We start from the raw sequence: 18,684 nt of genomic DNA, 5'->3' as shown, positions 1-18,684 counted from the left end.
ATGTTACGGTTAGTTTCCAACAAGAATTGATGCAATTAGAAGACATTGACTTCTTTACCTATTGCCTCTGATATTTACTTGCTTAATTTTTTTTATTGGAAATGGAGTTGGCAGAAAAATGGATTTAGAGAACACTACTAAATTCCACCTAATCTATGACAGAGATGTGGAAGAGAGTACCTGTGAAAAATGTGAAAGTAGCTGAAAAATGTAACCTTTGGCAGCCTGAGCGTAATCAGCCAGAAAAAACTATCTGAATTGAAATAATTGGCCCATAGGTACTATTTTATTTGGTCCATAAGGGTTAGTTTTTCAACTTTCATTTCAAGTGTATTTTGTCATTTCCCACATAGGTTACTGATACCTGAAGACTTTTTCCATCTTTACCTTATTCAGGAGCTTTGTAGTCTAATAAAAGAGAAATACAAGTAAATGTTAGATATATGGGTAGGTAATGTAATTATGTGCTTAAAGAGGTATAAAAGAAGGGTAGGGAGCAGATAAGACAAAGGAAGGGCTATATTATAAGGAAGAATATTCCAAGTAGGAGAGAGGAAAAGATGTGTTATCCATGTAATATTTTATGTGCAGTAGAGAGCATGTTCTATAGAAGAAACAAGATGAAACTAGATTGATGGGCACCCAGATCATAAAGCACCGTATGTACTTAGGAGTTGAAATTATATCTTAAAAACTATGGTAGATTTCAAGCAGGGGAGAAACATTTTTAAAAGACCACTTTATCATTAGGGTGGAGGGATAATCATTAGTAAGCTATTACCATAATCTAGGCTGAAGATTACATCGTAAACTAAGATAGTGGTGACAGTGGCATAAAGGAGAGGCAAGGTCAAGAAATCTTAAAGGTCTTATTTGATAACTATCTTGACTCTGAGATGAGAGAGGAAGAAGTCGATGATGAGATCCTGGTTTGTGGCTTTCAGTTATGGCTTGCTATTAATAAACAGAAAAAAAGGAATTGAGACAAGGAGTTTGTTTTGGACACATGAGATGAGATATCCAAGTAGAAATACCAGTAGGCATTTGATTATATGGCCTGGAATGAATAACTGCACCAGAGATGTATTTTGCAACTCAAATTGTTATGGGTCAGCAGTTAAGAGTGGAAAATCAACTTATAAGAATACCAACATTTTTAGCTGGGTGTAGTGGTGCATGCCTGTAATCCCAGCTTCTTTGGAGGCTGAGGCCCGAGAATTTACTTGAACCTGGGAGGTGGAGGTTGCAGTGAGCCAAGATCACGCCACTGCACTCCAGCCTGGGTGACAGCACCACTTCAGAAAAAAAGAAAAAAAATACCAACGTTTTATTGCCACAGAAGAGCTGAGGCACTGTGAGGGAGCAACTTTGCCCTGATGAGAGCAAAACAGGTAGAATGTTTCTGAAGAAATCTAATATAAATTCTGGACTTGTAAGATTTTAGTCGATTTCCTGATCACAGTGTTCCTTATTCTTCGGGGTTTTGTTTCTTTTGGTGTAGTTTGCTGCTGATCCATAATAGAATTTAAATATCATAGGGTCTCAGTTTTTTATATGGCCTAGTTTCATTATCTCTGAACCTTGTAGTTCTTCCTCTTTGGTAAGGCAGAACTTTAGTGTTAAATTGTAACATTGAAGTATTTTGCCTTCTTTATAAAGTTCTTTTTTTGAACAAACAAAACGACATTTGGCTTTGCCTAAATCCCATCAGCAGATTGCCTTTATTTCAGAAGCAGTTGTAGACAGCATTTGATTTTATGAAAATTGAAATGAAAGCTTACAAAGAACTTCTGGAATTGGGTTATTAAAACTTCAATGTTTGGGGCCGGGAGTGGTGGCTCACAACTGTAATCCCAAAACTTTGGGAGGCCAAGGTGGGTGGATCACTGGAGCTCAGCAGTTCGAGACCATCCTCTCAACTAAAAAGACAAAAAAAACTCCGTCTCTACTAAAAAGACAAAAAAAATTAACTGACTGTGCTGGCTTACTCCTGTAGTTCCAGCTACTCAGGAGGCTGAGGTGGGAGAATCACCTGATCCCAGGAGGCAGAGGATTGCAGTGAGCCAAGATCGTGCCACTGCACTCCAGCCTGGGCGACAGAGCAAGACGCTGTCTCAAAAAAAAAACAAAACTTTGAGATTCCCTTAAGTTGTTGATTTTACACGGAGAAAAACTGTCTTGTATAGTATCAGATCAGGTGAAAGTATATGCTATTTGAAGCATCTATTCAAAGTTAATATAACTGTATTTAACAAAGATACGTTAATCTAATAAACTCAGGTCACATTCTAAGTGACTGGAGTGTTTTTCTAGTTCCATGTTTTACAGAAAATATGAAAAGGGGCTGGGCACGGTGACTTATACCTGTAATCCCAGCATTTGGGAGGCTGAGGCAGGCGAATCACCTGGGGTCAGGAGTTAAGAGTTCAGCCAACATGATGAAACCCCATCTCTACTAAAAATAAAAAAATAACTGGGCATGTTGGTGCACACCTGTAATCCAAGCTACCGAGGCGGCTGAGGCAGGAGAATCTCTTGAACTTGGGAGGCAGAGCTTGCAGTGAGCTGAGGTTGTGCCATTTTACTCAAGCTTGGGCAACACAAACACAGCAAGACAATATTCTGTGTCTCGTTTGTCCCCCGTCCCGTTCCCCCCCTCCACCCCCACCAAAAAAAAAAAAAGGGAAAACTTGGGAGTAGGAGAAGGACTCAATTTAAATAGAAGCTCTGGCTGGGCTTGGTGGCTCATGCCTATAATTTCCACCTTTTGGGAGGCTGAGACAGGTGGATCACAAGGTCAGGAGGCCACAAGACCAGCCTGGTCAACATGGTGAAGGCCAGTCTCTACTAAATTAAAGACAAAAATGAGCTGGGTGTGGTGATGCATGCCTGTAATCCCAGCTACTAGGGAGACTGAGGTAGGAGAGTTGCTTGAACCCAGGAGGCAGAGGTTTCGGTGAGCTGAGATTGCGCCACTGCACTTAAACCTGGGCGACAGAGTAAGACTCCGTCTCAAACAAACAAACAAAAGCTCTTCCATTTACTAGTTGTATATTTCTTTGAACCTGATTCTTCATTAATAAATTGACCTTTCTTCTTTGAGCTCCACATGTCCCTTGTTCATATTTTATGATACCTATAATATTTCATTGCAGTTACTTTACATGTCTATCAGAGTTTAAGCTCATAAAGATAAAAAAAATTGCTCTTTGGATCCCTTACACACATACAAGGGGTTAGATTAATTGAATTAATGTTTAATTATTTTACAGAAGGGTAGGAATTAGATGAGCTGTATGTCAGGCCTATTTTTTATGTGCTTGACGTCCAGAATGGGCATAGTGAAAGGCTCATATGGCTGTATATACAAAGCCTTTCTAATAGAGGGGAGTGAGTGTTGGTAAAAACCCAGTTCATGTAAGTTTTAAAACATGTCTTCGGATTGGTTCTTTGCATACTCAGAGGCAGTTAGGCATTCCACATTTTAGCTTTAAATTCCCGAGTAGGTCAGTATCTGGTCATTAAGTGGTCTTGAAAAGAATTGTGTTTGAATCTTGGTTCTATCATTTACCATTTGTACACTAGACTAAGTTCTTTAAGCCTCATTTTTCTCATGCATAAAACAGGGACAGTGTATCTATTTTCTGGTATTGATTAAAAATGGGAAGCTTAGGCTTTTCTCTGTTCTCCTCTTGAAGGTGTGTGTTAGTTACCTGGAATAGCTTACATTTGGTTTCCCAGTGGGCAGAGTGGACTGTTGTAAAGCCATTTGTACACATCTGACTATTGGAAGAAATAATCTACACATGTAAAATTTTATTTACAGATTATTCTGAAAGGTGATGATGTAGGCTTTATTGCTATGTGTACTTTTTCCTCTGAGAATTGAGATCTAGAATACTTGTATTTCTTGATACCTTTAAAAAAAAATCATTTTGGTGACCTGTGTTAAGTTTTAAGTGTTTTTTTTTTTTCCTATTGGTATAGACTGAATTTTCATGGAATATTTATTACAGTGTAAATAAGTGATTTTGGTTCATTAGAGAAATGTTTGGAAACAAATGTTATAGAATATTTAGCAATAATATTTTAAATTTCAGTTAAGCATACTTTTCTTTTTACAGAATGACAGCCCATATCAAGGCGGTGTATTCTTTTTGACAATTCATTTTCCTACAGACTACCCCTTCAAACCACCTAAGGCAAGTATTTTCCCTCACAATCTGTTAGTAGAGATTTATGGTTTATTTCAAAGGAATAGAGCATTCTTGGACGATAGAGTTGCCTAGGCTGAATATATATGTTGAATTGAGGCACTGGTGTATAGCTGATGACTCTTAAACTTTGGTTTAAAGAGCTAGACCTCAGTTTGAACTTTGTAAATAGGAATAAGGTTTGCCTTTTTCTTAATGTTGCAAGATTCAGACCATGTGGAAGCTCCCCCTTCATCTGTATTATTGTTACACAGATTCTGATTTTGGGCATTTGTCGTCTTGTAGACATCAAATGTCCAACTTCAATTTATATTTGCATGTATTGTTACAACATATGCTTATTATGCTTATAGTTTTGTATACGTAAGTATAAATTTATGCACTGAGTTGATTAGTTTATAGGTATTAAAAGCATATTATCCTTGACTTTCAGTCATTAACATAAATTCAACCTGTATGAGTAACTAGAGAAGGTAACATACAAAGGTCATGAACATGTCACTATAACGGTCTTTAGTAATGTTACAGGTGCAATTTGTGATGGTTTCCATTTTTGTGATTCAAGTTTCTGTTTTATGTATGGTGGAAATGAAGACTCATGCGTACCTGTGTAACTTAATGAAACTTTAAATGAGATGGTCTACAAATTTTGGTTACATCCAAAAGTTAGGGCTGTTTTAAATGAATGTGTTAAATACATTTAAATTGCCCTTTGATTCATGACATGGTAGGGCCAAAGTAACCTTTAGAACTTTACATCATATGAGTAATGAAATTTTTATCCAAAAGTTCAGGTTTCTATTTTAAAGAGAGGCGGCAGGGGGGTTATGGTCAGATTGTAAAAATCAGTTTCTATGGTATTTAGAACTTGTATGCTAATGGATGACATTTTTAACATTGTGACTTGATTATTTTAAGTTTTGCTTTAAAAGATGTTTGTTTTTATTTGAATAAAATACTTAAAAGTTTTTGTTTTAGGTTGCATTTACAACAAGAATTTATCATCCAAATATTAACAGTAATGGCAGCATTTGTCTCGATATTCTAAGATCACAGTGGTCGCCTGCTTTAACAATTTCTAAAGGTAAAAATACTTCTAGTGAAATAGTCTTAAATTGTTCTCATTTTCTAATAAAATTTCATTCTTAGATCTACTTATCTGATTATTTTTATTATGCCATCTTTTTGGTGAGAGATGGGGAAGCAATAAAGTTATTTTTATAATTTTTGTTCTAGGTGGTGGTGATTAAAGATGCTTTGTAAGAAGTTGTTAAAATTCAAATTGGGGTGGGTAGGCATTATTTGCCTAATGAGTTACCTTCATCTCATCTTACAGTAGCAAAATTTGTTTTAATTGACTTCTGTATTTTTCAATCCCAAACCACTTGGACATCTCACACTAACTTGTTGCCTTTTTACCAAGAATGGTATAATATACCTAAACTTAATAGAGCTTTTGAGTCCTGAGGTTTCCACTCTAGGAAAATTCTGATTTTGCTTTCCTGGGTTAATTTTTACACAAATCTTTAGTCATGTGTTATATAACCATGACAGGTTATTTCTACGTAATGACAGTCTAAAGTTGTATAATCTTAGATCTGTAGATCGTTTCTGGTCTCCTGCTTTTAATAGGCATCCGTTATGTTATATGTAACAGGTTGTCCTGTCTCTGCATGAATATCCTAGGTGGAGTTATAATAATAGTATTTCACCATTAATTGTTTTATGATTTTATGAGTTCAGTAAGTAAAAAATAGCTTTTTCAAAAGGCAAAGCATTGTATAAAAGTTTCATCTGCTTATATACTGCACTTGAATCTCATGGAGGGACTACTCTGTAGCAGCAGCATTTCCCAAACTTTATTGAGTAGAATCATTTAAGGGAGACAAAGAAACAACTTGGGCAGATGCTTCCATAATTCAAGTGGTTTTAAAATTTTAGCCGGGCTCAGTGGCTCACGCCTGTAATCCCAGCACTTTGGGAGGCCGAGGCGGGCGGATCACGAGGTCAGTAGATCGAGACCATCCTGGCTAACACGCTGAAACCTCGTCTCTACTAAAAATACAAAAAATTAGCCGGGCGTAGTGGCGGGCGCCTGCAGTCCCAGCTACTCGCTGAGGCAGGAGAATAGCGTGAACCCAGGAGGCGGAGCTTGCAGTGAGCTGAGATCCTGCCACTGCACTCCAGCCTGGGCGACAGAGTGAGACTCCGTCTCAGAAAAAAATAAAATAAAATTTTAGACCTGTTTTTCACCCTCCTGGATGCTTTCCAATTTCTTTTCAAACCATGTTCCATACCTGAATATCAGCTTCCAAGTTTTTCTACTGCTGGAAATGTACCGTAACACTGAAAACTGTTTCTGTAAGGGCAGATTGAATTGGTATTGTTTTGTCATTAAAACAACTTGCTTTTTTGGCAGCCATACTTTGCTAACTTATTAAACTAGCAGTCAGTCACAACTGAAGCTACCTTTTTTCTATGAGTTATTGTATAGCCAAGTCTCCTATGTTAGGTAATTTTATATTTGTTCTGCTGTATTTGGGTTTGAAATTAAATTTGCTATAGTCAGTAAATATTTATGTGACAGTGTTGTCTTTTTTATACTATTGCTTTTAAAAAAAAATTGGTCAGAACCATTTCAAGCATTTATATCTTAACATTTTATAACAGCACCATATATGGTGACTGGCACATAACAGGCACTCAAAGTGAATGCAGTCTATATTCCTTCATGCTTGACATCTTATACATCAGGATGTTGAACTGGTTAAGGTAAGAACTAGAGCTGGTGACTCATTTAGTACTAAAGAGATTTTGGCATTGTTGTATTTAACTAGTATTCTTGGGAATATGGATTCTTGCTTACAAGTTCAAGGAGACAAAACATTTAGTGGCGTACTTGAAGATTTTTCTCAGAAATTCCCAAGACAAGGCCGGGCGCGGTGGCTCAAGCCTGTAATCCCAGCACTTTGGGAGGCCGAGACGGGCGGATCACGAGGTCAGAAGATCGAGACCATCCTGGCTAACACGGTGAAACCCCGTCTCTACTAAAAATACAAAAACTAGCCGGGCGAGGTGGCGGGCGCCTGTAGTCCCAGCTACTCGGGAGGCTGAGGGAGGAGAATGGCGTAAAACCCAGGAGGCGGAGCTTGCAGTGAGCTGAGATCTGGCCACTGCACTCCAGTCCGGGTGACAGAGCGAGACTCTGCCTCAAAAAGAAAAAAGAAATTCCCAAGACAATGGCAAAGAATGGATTTTTCGTCATGCTTAACAGCTGTGAATATGGCATGAGTATTACCTGCATATTCTTGCTAAAGTCCCCCCGCCCACCCACACAGAGTACCAAGAAACTCCCTAAGTTCTAATATCATTTATGCCTATTTAAAATATATATATAAATATGGCATCAGTTGCCTATCTTAAACTATTTTTATGACTAGTCAGCAGTGAATCTGATGCCACAAAACCTTGTTTTTAGCACTTCTTGCTTACAAGGAGCTTGTCGTCTATGAAACAAAATCTTTGTAAAACTATGTCTCATTGAGATAGAGATACAAACTAATAAGTCTTTTGAGGATTGAGGTTTGTAATACATAGTTTAGAAAGATTTGTTTATCCAAACTCCTGAAACTGGGTAACAGACGTTTTTGTTTTCTTACAGTTCTTTTATCCATTTGTTCACTGCTATGTGATCCAAACCCAGATGACCCCCTAGTGCCAGAGATTGCACGGATCTATAAAACAGACAGAGATAAGTAAGTATGTTTAAAAGTTATTATAAAAGTGGTTTTATTTAATGAGTTAGGCTTATACTTTGCTTGTGACAATGCCAAGAAGACTTGATATTTAGTAAGATGATAAAATATGCAGAAAGCTATTGAAATGTGTTTTTTTAAAAAAACTTAACTAGGCTTTAGCTTATGTGACAGTGAATGCTCCCCTCTAAAGTGTATTTTTTTGTTTTCTTTTGTTTTTTTCCTAGCATGTTACAGTATCACTTTATTCTCAAATTTTGGGGAAGAAAACAAATTTTTCTTTACCCCAAGCATGTTTTTCCAAAAAATGTTAGTACTGTTGTAAACATTTGGTCTAAATTTCTCAAATATTTGAATCATATTTATGTTCAACTTAACCATTATAACTTTCATATGTTATAATTAATGCTAAGTGTACTTGTTCAATTAGGTACAATAGGTTAGCAAGAGAGTGGACAGAGAAATACGCTATGTTGTAGGGTAAGAGGATCTGCACTCTGGTGCGCTTATTCATGGTACTGCCAGCACTTGAGTGCTGCATGCGTTAAGGCACTGTATTAACTAACAAAAGGTAACAGATGTGGTAGTCTTCTGAAAACTGTACATTTAACTGCTTGATCTCTGTTTAACATGAAAGTAAATATCTGGTAGTCGTTATTGCTTGAAAGTATTGCATGGCAAAGCAGTTATATAGCACTAGTAAGAAATGGGAATTTATGTAGTATCTTTTTCTTTCAGACTACCATGGTGTTTAAATTTTAGCTTAAGACTTTGTACCAATCCAATACAGAATGTGGTGGTTTAGTTCAAATTTTGCCAGGAGATAGTATATAAGGGAAAAACACTTTTAAGCCTAAGCATCTAAACTAAGTGTTCATTACTGACAAGCATGCATTAGCGTCAACTGTACTTGGTGGCTCCCTGGAGGCTCCCTGTATGCTAAATAAAGCCTTTGTTTTAAACTGCTGGCTTTTGAGAGAGTATCCTTAGGAGATGACAATGAATTGGTAGATAACTTTTTTAAAAGTTTAGGAAAGTTTTTGTACCATTTTGGTTCTTGGTTTGAAATAAAGCTAGTTAATATTTAAACTATAAATATAAAATTTTTCCTGTGCATATATATATATATATGTATATATTCATTTCTTAAGATTATCACTATTTTTTGTTGGGGTAAGTAGTCTGTGGCATGAATATAATCCAGTGGGAAGCTGATAGTATTTTTATCAATGTTTAGTAGTCTTCCTGAGTAATAACTTTGCTTGTGTGTGAATTACCTGTTGATCTTTTTAAACAAAGATGCCCTTGTTGTACTCAACAGGTCTCGGTGGTGCTTATTAGCCTCAGTTACCACACTTCAAGTAACACGTGATTCTGATGAGTACAGCCACTCACACACACACCCCTTTTGGAAATTACTGCCCTTTGTCATTCTGCCCAGTGTCATCTTCCCCTTCTGCCTCTACCTAAGTTCCAAAGCCATTTCTTCTTATAATATCCAGGACCAAGTAATTTCCCAAACTCCAGGATTCAGATAAAATTGTTTTACTAAAAGCCTGGTTCTGGCTTTGGTGGAAATTTCTGTGGATAGATACAGTGTGTATACTATTTTAACATTTGTCCATAATGAACTGTAAAAATTTTTTCATGTTAAAATTAGACCATGAGCTCGGTGGTAGAGAGAAAGGGTCTTTTGATTTTTGTCAGCCTCCCAATTTTCAGTGTTGCTTTCTTAATTGTATTAAAATACTGCTTTCAGAGCATTAGGCTCTCATTTCCCACGTTGCTTTGAGTACCAATGCTATTTCTCCCTTGTTGGCTTTTATTCTAATCATAGTCATTAGAAATGACTTCATGATGAGTCTGGAGATGATAAAAGGGAAATCTTTCCTTTCCATTTAAAGTATTAGGAATTCTTTCACTTTATTTTAACTTTTAAAAATAACATCTTTATTTACAGGTACAACAGAATATCTCGGGAATGGACTCAGAAGTATGCCATGTGATGCTACCTTAAAGTCAGAATAACCTGCATTATAGCTGGAATAAACTTTAAATTACTGTTCCTTTTTTGATTTTCTTATCCGGCTGCTCCCCTGTCAGACCTCATCTTTTTTAATTTTATTTTTTGTTTACCTCCCTCCATTCATTCACATGCTCATCTGAGAAGACTTAAGTTCTTCCAGCTTTGGACAATAACTGCTTTTAGAAACTGTAAAGTAGTTACAAGAGAACAGTTGCCCAAGACTCAGAATTAAAAAAAAAAAAAAATGGAGCATGTGTATTATGTGGCCAATGTCTTCACTCTAACTTGGTTATGAGACTAAAACCATTCCTCACTGCTCTAACATGCTGAAGAAATCATCTGAGGGGGAGGGAGATGGATGCTCAGTTGTCACATCAAAGGATACAGCATTATTCTAGCAGCATCCATTCTTGTTTAAGCCTTCCACTGTTAGAGATTTGAGGTTACATGATATACTTTATGCTCATAACTGATGTGGCTGGAGAATTGGTATTGAATTTATAGCATCAGCAGAACAGAAAATGTGATGTATTTTATGCATGTCAATAAAGGAATGACCTGTTCTTGTTCTACAGAGAATGGAAATTGGAAGTCAAACACCCTTTGTATTCCAAAATAGGGTCTCAAACATTTTGTAATTTTCATTTAAATTGTTAGGAGGCTTGGAGCTATTAGTTAATCTATCTTCCAATACACTGTTTAATATAGCACTGAATAAATGATGCAAGTTGTCAATGGATGAGTGATCAACTAATAGCTCTGCTAGTAATTGATTTATTTTTCTTCAATAAAGTTGCATAAACCAATGAGTTAGCTGCCTGGATTAATCAGTATGGGAAACAATCTTTTGTAAATGCAAAGCTGTTTTTTGTATATACTGTTGGGATTTGCTTCATTGTTTGACATCAAATGATGATGTAAAGTTCGAAAGAGTGGATATTTTGCCATGTTCAGTTAAAGTGCACAGTCTGTTACAGGTTGACACATTGCTTGACCTGATTTATGCAGAATTAATAAGCTATTTGGATAGTGTAGCTTTAATGTGCTGCACATGATACTGGCAGCCCTAGAGTTCATAGATGGACTTCTGGGACCCAGCAGTTTTGAAATGTGTTTATGGAGTTTAAGAAATTTATTTTCCAGGTGCAGCCCCTGTCTAACTGAAATTTCTCTTCACCTTGTACACTTGACAGCTGAAAAAAAAACATAACATGGGAGTAATAATGGGTCAAAATTTGCAAAATAAAGTACTGTTTTGGTGTGGGAGTTGTCATGAGGCTGTGTTGAAGTGACTTATCTATGTGGGATATTGAGTATCCATTGAAATGGATTTGTTCAGCCATTTACATTAATGAGCATTTAAATGCAACAGATATCATTTCAGGTGACTTAACATGAATGAATAAAAGTCAATGCTATTGGATTGTTTTCTGTTTGACAAGTGCTATCTGTGCCACTAATTTAACTTCTGTAGTAACAAGGGCATTACCATTCTTCACCTTTCCTAATTCTGATCCCATAGTTTTACATGTTTCCTGGTTATTTTGATTTTGTCCACTGCTTTATTTCTTAAAGTTCTAGCACATCTGTGAATCTTCCACTTCCACATTTTTGCACTGCTTACACTTATGTGCAATCTTATTCCTTGTCTGCACACAGATGTGGAAAGCTAGAAATAAATGTTAAAACTTACTTTTTATAAACATTTTAATATGTAGTTTGGACATGATTTATTGACTTGAGGTTCTTCTCTAAACTGGAAGTGAAATGCATGCCTTCTGAAGATGTTCTGGCTTTGTTAATTCTGTAATCATTTCATTGGGAAAAAACCAGCTACGCAGTTTTTCCAATGAGTGAATTTTTTCATTTTGTCTTTTGCTTAAAATGACTCCTTCAGGGTAGATGTCATACTGCATAGCTTTTTTGGATTCAAATTATGAATGAGAAATATTAGTTACATTCTGCTCCGCAAGGTAAGCAAAACTGCTCTTTGGCTCTGTTCTCAAAATTACTTCTGAGATGCATATACTCAAAATAACAGCTTTAGTAGGCATATCACTTCTTGAAAGCCAAACATGAGTGTAAAACACTTTTATGGAACACAGTGGATCCCTAATTGGCTTTCAAATTGACCTTTATAGCCTTAGACAACCCTTAGGTATTTACAGAGATGACTTCTTTGATTGTCATAACAATTAGTGGATGTGTCCAGTTCTCTGTATCTTTGACTTGATGCTTTATACATCATTTCATTTGTTGCTTCTAAGGGAATAAGCCATAGAGGCTTCTCCAGGTTTAAAAGAACAGTGAAGTACCTGGAAAACCAACATTTTTGAATGTATGGATACTGGACATGAAATCATGTACAATGAAATCTTCAAAAGAATCTAAGAATTTGCCCTTTCCCCCACTCCACCCAATAATTTGACATTACTAGTGCCATGTATAGGACCCAACTGAGTATTAGAATCATTTTTGACTATGTCTGTGTATTTCCTACATCTTTTAATGCGTAAACTCTAAGAATTAAGGTCCAGTTGGCCTGTTAATGGTAAATTTACATTTTAAGTGACTCAATTTGTTTTTCCTGGGCGAGTTCGCAATGTGATAATCAGATTTTTTAAAGCTGATTAATTTGCTTTCTTGTGTGGGTGTACTCACATTTTAAAGTATGAACCACAGTTAACTAGTGGTCTCAGGGGTAGTGAAACACTCACTTTTTTTTTGTTTTTGTTTTTTTTTTTTTTTTTGAAATGGCTTAGTTGAAGTATACTTAAAGGGACTGATCATGCTGTGTTAGTGATTTGGGTGGGGAGGGGGGTAACTCAAATTAGCCATGTTTTGTGTTGGCATAACAAAACTGTTAATGATTGTTGATTACACTTTTAAGTGAATTTGTCTTTTATGAGGAACCCAGTGCAAGTCACTAAATATTGTCTAATAGTGACATGTGCATAAGACTTGTAATAGCTACAGTTAATTGAGCTTAAAGGAATTGTTACCATTAAAGTCTGTGTTTAAAGACACTTTGGTCTTACTCGGTAATTCCAGCTAACATGAAATCCACACTTGAGCTTAATGTTGCGTGTGAGCTCGATTTTGAATTTTATACAGTTTAAACTATGAAGAAATTAAGGTGGTGGTTCTCAAAATGTTTCTTGAGATAACAATCTCAGCATTTGGGAAATTCTTCGTAATGTAAGTTGTCAGGCCCCACCCCAGTCCTGAATCAAAGTGGTGTGGAGCCCAGTCACCTATATTAAAACCGCTCCAGGTGATTCTGATGAATGGTGAAGATTGAGAACCATTTTCAGAAGTCTGTTCATGGCATTCCCTTGTAACAGACTACAACCAGTAATCCTTTGACTCTACAGCTATTTTTTTATAGCTGTTTTTGGCTATAGAGAATGTGTTTAAGTATTACATTTCTGATAACTGACAATTTCCTAGTACTTTGAATTGTAATACAGTACATTGATTTCCACATTTACACTTGGAATATTAAAATATATTAACATCTTACAATTGGCTAATTTGAATAACCATACTGGCATAGAATTCAGCCAATCATCAAGTATTTAAAAGTAATCAGGTGCAAAGATTTACCTAAGTATTGTGTTAGCTAGCTGAACAAATCTGAACCCAGATCCCATTCTGTGGCCTGACACTAGGAAGTTTTTCCAAGTGGAAATGATGCCATGTTAAGGGTGTTTGCAGTGTTTGACAAATATTAAATGTTCCCAAAGGTGGCTATTAAGACTTCTCATGCTGTCCCATTGTAATGGAAAAATAAACGGTTAAAGGTATTTGGAAGTGACTTCAAAACATGACAGTGCCCCCCCCCAAGAAAAAAAACTGGAGGAACCATCTTAACAAAAAGACTTAAATATATTGAAGTTGGCTGAATGTCTTAAGTCCCTAGAAATTATTACTCTGTTGCATTATTTCTTGCTACCTTATAACTACTTGCTCATTTCTGGCCTTAGGTTTGAAAAATTTTATATGATTCAGGTATACAAGATGTTTCTGACAATTGTTCTTTTACTTCGGATGCTTCAATTAAAATCCCACTGTCAATATCTAGCTCTTCCCAAACTGTATGCTATTTATAAATGAGATTTTTTAAGAGCCCTCTTTATTGTAGAAAATGTTTTTATGAAATTTACATTTTTGCGTACTACTGTCTGATCCTCTGTGGAACTTGATTTCTCATTTACCATATCAAATTTGTAGTCAAGGCTGAACAATGAACTTTCATGCCATACTGGCTTAGGAGCCCAGTTAACCACTGTCGTTTACTAACCTTCCAGCTATTTCTCCTGAGCTCCCATATAACTTCTATTCATTATCCACATGACAATCTAAAGGACATCTTTTAAAATGTCTAAAACTAGCCATATGTCTACAAAGACATACACATACACATATACTATTACCCCATCTCAGTAAATATCAACATTGAATTGCACTGGCCTAAAACCTAGGCACCAACTCTGACTTCTCACATTCCACCTTCAATCAGACTTAGCAGCAGCCTTTAGAATCTGCCCATTTACCATGCTGACTGTTAGCACCATGACCTAAAGCTGTACCATTTCTTATTTGGATTATTGCAATAGCCTCCTGAGTGAGTGATCTCCCGCCTTGCAGCAATCTGTCCCCCACACTCAACCCCTTTAAACCATATCAGATGTCATGGCTTTTTTCCAAACCTAATGGTTTCCCATCTCATTTGGAGTAAAAACAAAGTATTTCTGTAGATAACTTTCTTGCCCACTCTTGCCTCAGCTTAATCCCCAATTCCTTGCTTCCCTTACCACCATTCCAACTCCCTCAGCTCAGTCACGTGGGCCTGCTGAGACTTGGCAAATATGTGTGAAGATGTTTACTCTTCCTCTTACCTTTGCCTAGCATGATCTTACCCCACATACCATACAGCTTCCTTTTCCCTAACCAGGTCTCTTCAAATACCTTATCAGAGTAATTTTTCTTGACCATTCTATATAATAACGCCAACACAGCATCACCTCTATAGAGTACATCATGACATACTCAGTATTATCTATCTTACAGGTAATTGTCTCGCCCTCAGCCCCACCCCAGTTCTATGAGGACAGATTTTTCTCTCATCAATTACTAGATGACTACTTGGCATATTTTAGGGGGTCAGATATTTAACATACAAATGCCTGAGCCAAATGGTAGTCTGTCAAAGGTACATATACTTGCCATTTGTATTCTTGGGGAAAATGTTTAATCTGCTTGCTTCATTTCTAACTCCAAACGAACAAAGAAAACTAATATACTATTAAAAAGTTATTAATCAGACCTTCTTTATTCTCTATTGTAAGTAAAATAATGCAGTTCAGATTCTGTCAGCCTGGATGATTACCCTGATCAATCCTGTGAAAAATCAACCAGTTGCTGGAGGAAAACTTTTTTTTCCAATGTGTCAGTGTTCTATCAGGAAAGGAAGGCGTACTCTCAGACCAAAACCAAACTGAAATCAAGAACCCAGAGGAAAACAGAACATAGCCAGAACCAGCTTGCATTTTGAATGAAGTAACCCAAGTGAACTTTTTTCATTTTTTCTTCTTTTTTTTTCTTCAAGACAGGGTCTTGCCCTGTCACCCAGGCTGGAGTGCAGTGGCACACCCCTCATCCTCCTGGACTCAAGCAATCCTCTCACCTCAGCCTCCTGAGTAGTTGGGGCTACTCACCATGTTGCCCAGGCTGGTCTTGAACTCCTGGGCTCAAGCAGTCCATTTGCTGCAGTGTCCCAAAGTGCTGGGGTTACAAGTGTGAACCACCATGCCCAGCTGACCTTTAATTTTCATGACTCTGGCAAAGCCCAGAATGCACCCAAAAGTGGTGTCAAATAGGAGAAACCCATTCCTAGTACAACTAGGACTCTACCTATTTTGAAACTTGGTGCTCTGTGGCAGGAGAATATTGCGAGAATTTGTCATAACAGTTTGGGCTTTGTAAAGATTTGCAGCCTTAGGTAGTTCCAGAAAATTCAAGCAGAGGATTTAATTTTTAGAGTGATTCCAAATTAGAACAGCCAGCTACTGGCAGAAGCGAACACTATAGGAATTCTGTAATAGCTCACATTTTAAAACCAGCAAGAAAAAGTACAAGGTGATGTAGCACCATGAGTTTCCAACCAATTTGCAAGAATCAAAACAAAAACTTTTTATTTTTTAGTCAGATTGGAAAGGAAGACTATATTAATAAGTGACATCTTGTATATGGAAAATCCTGCATAATTCATAAAAACCACTTAGAGCTAATAGAATTAGGCAAATTTACAGGATACAAGATTGGCACACAGAAGTCAGTTATATTTCTTTAAATATTGTTTGTAAGCAATCCATAAATGAAGTTAAGAAAACTCCATGTACAATACCATCAAAAAGAATAGAGGCCCAGCGCAGTGGCTCACACCTATAATCCCAGCACTTGGGGAGGTCGAGGTGCGCACATCACTTGAGGTCAGCAGTTTGAGACCAGCCTTGCCAACTTGGTGAAACCCCATCTCTGCTAAAAGTACAAAAAAAAAAAAAAAAAAAAAAAAAGCTGAATGTGGTGACATGCACCGCTGAGCCAGGAGAATTGCTTAAACCTGGGAGGTGGAGGTTGCAGTGAGTCGAGATAATGCCACTGCACTCCAGCCTGGGTGATGGAGTGAGACAAAAAAAAAAAAAGAATAAATGTAATCAAGGAAGTGCAAAAACATGTACACTGAGAACTATCAAACTTCTGAAAGAGAAGTCCTGAATAAATGAAAAGACATCGTGTATTCATGGATTTGAAGATTTAATATGCTGAAATGACTGATTCTCACAGCAATCTACACATTCAATGCTATCAAAATTCCAATGACTGTTGCAGAAATGATAGAATTTAAGAATTCATACGGAATTGCAAAGGACTGCAAAGAGCTAAACAATCTAAAAAGAAATTAAGGAACTCATACTTCCCTATTTCAAAAATTAATACAAAGCTACAGTAATCAAAATAGCATACACAGGAACACATAAACTCATGGAATAGAATTGAGGGTCTGGAAATAAGCCATACACTTATGGTCATTTGATGTTTGGCAAAGATGACAAGACCATTCAATGGGAAAGAATAGTCTCTTTAACAATATGGTGTGGAGACAACCAGGTGTCTACATGCAAAACGATGAATTTGGACCCCTACCTCACATCCTATACAAAAATTAAAATGGATCGAAGTCACAAATGTAAGAGCTAAAACCATAAAACTTAGAAGAAAATGAGTGTATCTTTGTGTTCTTAGATTTGGCAATACTTAGAGATGACACCAAAAGCACAAACAACTGAAGAAAAAAGAAATTGGACTTCATTAGGATTATAAACTTGTGTGTATCAAAAGACATAAAAATGAGGCTGGGCACAGTGGCTCAAGCCTGTAATCCCAGCACTTTGGGAGGCCAAGACAGGCAGATCACGAGGTCAGGAGATCGAGACCATCCTGGCTAACACGGTGAAACCCCGTCTCTACTGAAAAATACAAAAAACTAGCCGAGTGAGGTGGCGGGTGCCTGTAGTCCCAGCTACTCGGGAGACTGAGGCAGGAGAATGGCATAAACCCGGCAGGCGTAGTTTGCAGTGAGCTGAAATCGGGCCACTGCACTCCAACCTGGGCAACAGAGCAAGACTCCATCTCAAAAAAAAAAAAAAAAAGATAACCTACAGAATTGACAAAAATTTTCAAATAATCTATCTGATTAGGCTCTAGTATTCAGAATATATAAAGAATTCTTAAAACTCAACAAGAAGAAGATGACCCTATTTAAAAACAGGCAAAAGATTTAAACATTTTCCCAAAGAAGATACACAAATGGCCAGTAAGTATATGAAAAGATGTTCAACATACTAGTTATTAGAGAAATGCAAATCCAAACCACAATGATGTATCACTTTACCCCATAGAATAGCTATAAAATTTTAAAATAGAAAATGTGTTGGTGAGGATTTTGTGAAACTGAAACCCTTGTACATTGCTGGTGGGAATGTAAGATGGTGCAGCTTCTGTGGAAAGCAGTTTGGCAGTTCCCCAAAACGTTGAACATATACAATTACTATATGACTCAGCAATTTCATACCTAGTTATATACCCAAAACAACTGAAAACAGGTATTCAAACAAATACTTGTAAATGAATGTTCATAGCAGCACTCACTATTCACAGTAGCCAAAAGATAGAACCAATGAATGAATAAACAAATTGTGGTATTTCCATACGATGGTATATTATTCAGCCACATGAAAGATTGTAGTATTGATGCATGCTGTAATGTGGATGGACCTTAAAAACATTTTGCTAAAAGAAGCAAAACATAAAAGGTTACATATTGTATAATTTCGTTTATGTGAATATCCAGAATAGTTCTATAGAGACAGAAAGCAGATTCAGCTACTAGGAAGATAGGGAAATGGGGAGTGACTGCTTGATGGGTATGTAGTCTCTTGTGGGTGATAAAAATGTCTTGGAACTAGAGGTTATTATGGCTATACAACATTGTGAACACAAGAAATTACACTGAATTGTGCATTTTAAGATAGTTAATGATATGTGAATTTCACCTTAAAAATAATGAGCTGCAAAAGATAGTAATAACCACACTTACATAATACTTTTAAGTGTCAAGCACTTC

The 18,684-nt window shown here is 36.8% G+C and overlaps 1 protein-coding gene across 15 annotated transcripts in view; it reads left to right on the top strand.

Annotated features, from left to right (window-relative positions):
- Positions 1-13,021, top strand: part of UBE2D3 (ubiquitin-conjugating enzyme E2D 3) — an 81,028-nt gene extending 68,007 nt beyond the window's left edge. For 5 of the 15 annotated variants that reach the window (XM_011943229.1, XM_011943226.1, XM_011943222.1 and 2 more), the window contains exons 5-8: positions 4,125-4,202; positions 5,193-5,298; positions 7,876-7,969; positions 9,930-13,021. In XM_011943229.1, coding sequence (XP_011798619.1) covers positions 4,125-4,202; positions 5,193-5,298; positions 7,876-7,969; positions 9,930-9,975 — 324 coding nt within the window. In that variant the 3' untranslated portion in view covers positions 9,976-13,021. Of the gene's footprint in view, positions 1-4,124; positions 4,203-5,192; positions 5,299-7,875; positions 7,974-8,399; positions 8,450-8,652; positions 8,655-9,929 lie in introns of those variants that run through there. The other 10 variants (XM_011943231.1, XM_011943228.1, XM_011943227.1 and 7 more) reach the window with 6 other exon arrangements.
- Positions 13,022-18,684: the final 5,663 nt, after the last annotated feature.

The sequence above is a fragment of the Colobus angolensis genome, unplaced genomic scaffold, assembly GCF_000951035.1.
Source record: "Colobus angolensis palliatus isolate OR3802 unplaced genomic scaffold, Cang.pa_1.0 Scaffold217, whole genome shotgun sequence".
In the NCBI taxonomy this organism is placed as follows: domain Eukaryota; kingdom Metazoa; phylum Chordata; class Mammalia; order Primates; family Cercopithecidae; genus Colobus; species Colobus angolensis.
The sequence above is the reverse complement of the archived record's forward strand: the minus strand, read 5'-3'. Positions and strand labels throughout refer to the sequence as shown.